The 5000-nt window shown below is 33.4% G+C and overlaps 1 protein-coding gene across 2 annotated transcripts in view; it reads left to right on the forward strand.

The window, feature by feature from the left end:
* Window positions 1-5000, forward strand: part of LOC122252322 (glycoprotein-N-acetylgalactosamine 3-beta-galactosyltransferase 1-like) — a 76518-nt gene that overhangs the window by 59816 nt on the left and 11702 nt on the right. For both annotated transcript variants that reach the window (XM_086550807.1, XM_086550808.1), the window contains one exon: window positions 4614-4771. In XM_086550807.1, coding sequence (XP_086406933.1) covers window positions 4614-4771 — 158 coding nt within the window. The remainder of the gene's footprint in view (window positions 1-4613; window positions 4772-5000) is intronic.

Below are 5000 nucleotides of genomic sequence, written 5' to 3' on the forward strand. Positions count from 1 at the left end.
ATCTCCTAAAAGTTTGCATTTCATTCTCAAAGAAAAGGGTGTCCAAATCTATAAAGTATAAAAAGAAAAGAAGAATTTATTTTAGAATAAAGCGATTGTAAAATTAGTGAAGCCAGAGTAACCCCTCAGGGACTAAGGCTACCAAATCTGCATTATATACTGTTGTATTTGTTTATGTTATGAAATTTAAATAGATGAAGGGAATGACAGTGAAAGATGCCAAGGAAAGAATTAAAGCTCTGGAATCCTTTTAAAAACAATTAGTTGGAAGCTATGATATAATCAAGGCCCAATTCTATAGTTGAGAATTAAGCAAAAGAGAAACATAGGAAACTCATAGAAAATGTGAGAAGGAACAACTTCACTCAACAAGAGACTGCACAAAACCTAGAAATGACAGTGGACATGTTCAAGCAAAAACTAGAACAGAGAAACCTGAAAACTATATAATGGAGATTATTAGAGCATTTGAAGGAGTCACAGATATTGAAAATTAAATAGCAAACAAAATTAAGGCTGTGTTTGCTGAGATGGGGAAGATCAAAGAAACTGTATATGAAATATAAAAAGTTTGAAAAAGATACACAGAAGACCAGCAAGCACAGTGAAGAAGACAGAATTCAAGACCTAATTAAGACAAAAAACACCAATGAAACTTACATTCTTAACAAAACAAATGGTAACCAGTAACCATTCAGAATACAAGAAAATTTGTGTAGACCAAATCTAACAAAAGTAGCCAGAGGTCAAAACAAAAAACAATCACAGGTCAGAGAAGGAAAAAACCTTGTTCCTTTGGTGGATGAGAGGTCCCCAAACCAAGGGGTTTAACTCCAGATTGGAAAAGCAAAACAAAATAAGTTTTAGCAGGACAAACAAATGGAAAACTGAAAGACTACTTTGGAGTTGTTTACACAAATGCAGATGGCTTATTTTCATAATTATGAATAGAAATAATCTTTGAAACAATTAATCCAAACATGATATGCATCTCTAATACCTAACTTGAAACCTCTTGAGAAAGAGCAATATTAGAACTCAGGGCTTTTAACATTTAGAGAAAAAATAGAACAGGGGGGGAGGGGGCAATACCAACAAGGAAAGGAACAACAATAATGCAAGTTGAAACAAAACAAAACATGGATGTAAAGGTTATTGAAATAGAAGCAAACAGAGTATTAAATAACATCCATTGCTTACATGGCACTTCATACATCAGCATGGTCACAATAAAATTACGAAGAACAAACTTAACAAACTAACCAAATCAAAAGAAATTCTTTTAGCTGGGATAGCAAACTCAACTGATAGAGTTTAGATTTAAAAGTGTAACCTGATTTGTGGATGGAAAAATAATAAGAAATTGGAAAATGTGTATTACCTTCATCAAAATGCAGGTGAATTGAATACACCAGGGATAAAGGCGATGATAGGCTATCTATGCTAGATTTGATATACACAAGAAATAACGATAATGTAAAGTATTTAGATTACTGTTCTACATTAAGAGAAAGTAATGATGAAATATTAAAAACACTAATAAAAACGATGGAACTAACCCATTCATAACAGGCCATATTTTCGCCTACTCCCGCTTACGCTGGGAAGATAACAAGCAAGCAACGCTTTGTGCCAGGGTGTTTTCTCGCTGTGCGGGGCCATGCTGATCCTCCCAGAGCGTTTTTTCACCCACCCTATTCTTATGGTTTTCATGAATGAGTCTAATGTAAAGGCATGTAAAAATATTGCTATGTTCAGAAGAGTTATTTTAGTCGAAAAACATGTTATAGTAACGCCTTTTTAGTTTTATTTTATTGAACTTTGCTTATATTCTTCACTTCTTTTATACTTATTTTTCTTTTTACCAAAACGAAAAGAAGAACAATATGAATAATCATACACATACATATGAGTATGTACATGTACCTCGTGACATGACATGACATGATATCACGAGTAATTAATAAATTAGAAGTAGTATTGCTTTAGTAATTTTTTACTTTATTTTATTTCTTGGCCAAACACATTTGATTTTACAATAGTTTTTTGACTCAGATCTTTTTATTCAAACGATCAAGAAGTAGAAATTACCATGATGTCATCAATATCACATATTTTTCTGTGACATTTTTTTTAACGTTATATCTCATCTTATGAAACTCAAACACCTAAACTAAAGTAACAGAGTCTAACAAATTATGTAAAATGCTTATATTTGAGAACAATCTAGTGATCTATTGCTGACTTTTCAGCACGTCACAATTGCCCCTCTCAGAACTCGGTGAGAAAATGCACGTCTCAGGACGTCACCAGGATCCAGGGATATTTTTCAACCTCGTGATAGGGCATCACCTGGCGCGAATGGGTTAACCTCTTAATGATGGATACCACATATATGTGACACAGCAAATTGTGCATAATGCTCGGCATCAATGTGTACATGATGCAACATCGTGATCTGCTCACAATTGAAGGGCACACACAGTTATGAAGAATTATGGCTTAAACCCATTCACGCCGGGGCGGTTCCGGTTTTGCATGGTCGCAATGCCGGGGTTTTCAAACGCATAAGCCTAACGGCTCGAGATTCTCGGACACACAAGCCAGAGCCTGGGCTGCCAGCTTGCTCACCCTGAGCGCCAGCCTTGCTCAGATATCTCGTCCCCAGCATCTGATGCAAAAACCACGAAACGTGTTTTATTTTATTGACCTTTACCCATACTCTTCACTTCTATGTGATAATACCAATGAAAAGTGGAAGCATTCTTTTATAAAGTATCCAAAAAGACATTTTGTAAAAAAAAAAAAAAAAAAAAAAAAAAAAAAAAAAAAAGCTTTTTGACTCAGATCTTTATATTGAACTAGTCAGAAGCAGAAATTACCATGAAGTCTTTTTTTTTTATGTTAATCACATTTTATGGCATTCAAGTTACTAAACTAAGATAACTGAGAAATTATGAAAAATAATTATAGTTCAGAACAATTTAGTTTTCCATTGCTGACATTCTAGCATGTCACAACTGCCCCATGCAGAATTCAGCAAGAAAATACGAGACATTTCAAGACGTCATCTGGAAACAGGAATATTTTCCAATCACATGATAGAAAGTCAACTGGCGCAAATGGGTTAAGGGAAGGTACAACTATAAGAGAAGTGATTACACTGCTCCCGACTAAAGAAAAAGAAACATTTGAAACCTTAAATGAGAAAATTCCTGTTAGTCTTTGTTCAAGACACATCTACGGAAAAAAAGAAATAAATGTATTTCACAAAATGAAAGTAAATGGACTAGATACTATTTCTAATCTGAAATAATTTGCTGAATAGCTCAATCTACCATTACTTTTGATATTTCAGAACTTGCTAACAAGAAAAGTTACCTAAAACATGGAAATTGACAAATATCATACCTTTTTGCAGAGCATCATCAGTAAATGAAAAGAGTGATATCAGTCACAAATGCACCACCATTTGTTCCATCAAGTGGGAAGGCATAGTCCACAACACTATGAACCACATAGTCAGCTTCAATTATCCAAATGCTGGGACACTCATGCAACAGTAGAATTATTTTAGAATGATGAAAAATGGCCGAAGGACCACCTGGCTTTGCATCTGCTGGAGTTCATGTGGGGGTATAATTTCACCAATAAAGCATTTGAAATGTAAGCAACCACTTTGCACCATAGAGCCAAACAGTGTAAAAAGCTTGGCTGTATTTTCTATATAAGTTTTATCCATGTTATGCTTATAGGTAGATGAAGTAAAAATGGTTTCTCCATTATTATCAAGTTTTATTATCATTTAAGTATACAAAGTATACATATGATTAAAACAGATCATGGGCAGTATTTCAATTAATTGTAAATTTCTACAAATATGTATGCTATGGACCTCCCACCCCAGAGTAACTTTTTGAACTACAGCTGACTTAACTTCGGTGGTTTGCGCTACAGCTAACCCAGATTTGGCCATTTGAACTACAGGTAACACAATGTGGCCCAGGTCATCTGCATTTCAGATGATATATCTATTTTTCTTGGCTAGTTGTGTGTGTACAGAAGGAAAGTATTAAATATATGGAGGAAAAGGCTGGGAACCCAGCTGTGGAAGTTGTTAGATGCTATGAAGTACCATTTTGCAGATGTAGAATAAATGCTTGAAATCAGTCTAACAAATGTTAGGGGTACCAGATTGAGTCATTATTGGATGTTGATATTTATGGCAGTCTTTCTGTGGTTGGTTTAATAATGTTACTTGACCAGGCAAGTGAAATTCCGTAATTGTAATTGCTTATTACAATTCATCTCTTACAAATGGTCAAGTTGAGCATTTTTCTAATTATTATTTATTCATAGGCATTCATAATTTTGTAATGTAATTTCCTGTTAAATATTAATAGTAGGAAAATCAAAAAGCTATATCCACAGAAGATATTTACCTTGCCTTTTTTCTTGTAATTTATATTATTTCCCCCTTTTAAAATAAATAATGGATTTAGTAATTCTTTAGAAAACAGTCTCTAGACCAGGCAAACTTCTTGTATAATTGTAGTCCTATCCATGAGTTTCTATCATTGTAAATATATTTTTAGATAAAATTTTGTTTACAGGAAAGTGTATGCAGAATATTGGAGTAAAGGCAGGTGATTCCCGTGACAGCTTAGGGAGAGGGCGATTCTTCCCATTTGTGCCAGAACATCATTTGGTTCCTGGACACATAGGACCAAAGAATTGGTACTGGGATTGGATATACTACCCTAACAAAGTTGTAAGTAAAAAATATTTTCATTTTTTATTCACCTCATGATTATTGTTTATACTTTTTTTTTCTCATTTGTTTTTTCTTGTAAACATCTCTGCAAATTGTGTTTATCTTTAAATATATATATATATATATATATATATATATATATATATATATATATATATATAATATATATATATATATATATATATATATATATATGCTATGTAGCTGGGCACTTTTGTAAGACCCA

Source organism: Penaeus japonicus, unplaced genomic scaffold (assembly GCF_977035675.1).
Source record: "Penaeus japonicus unplaced genomic scaffold, GWHDUDI00000001_assembly GWHDUDI00000024, whole genome shotgun sequence".
In the NCBI taxonomy this organism is placed as follows: Eukaryota; Metazoa; Arthropoda; class Malacostraca; order Decapoda; family Penaeidae; genus Penaeus; species Penaeus japonicus.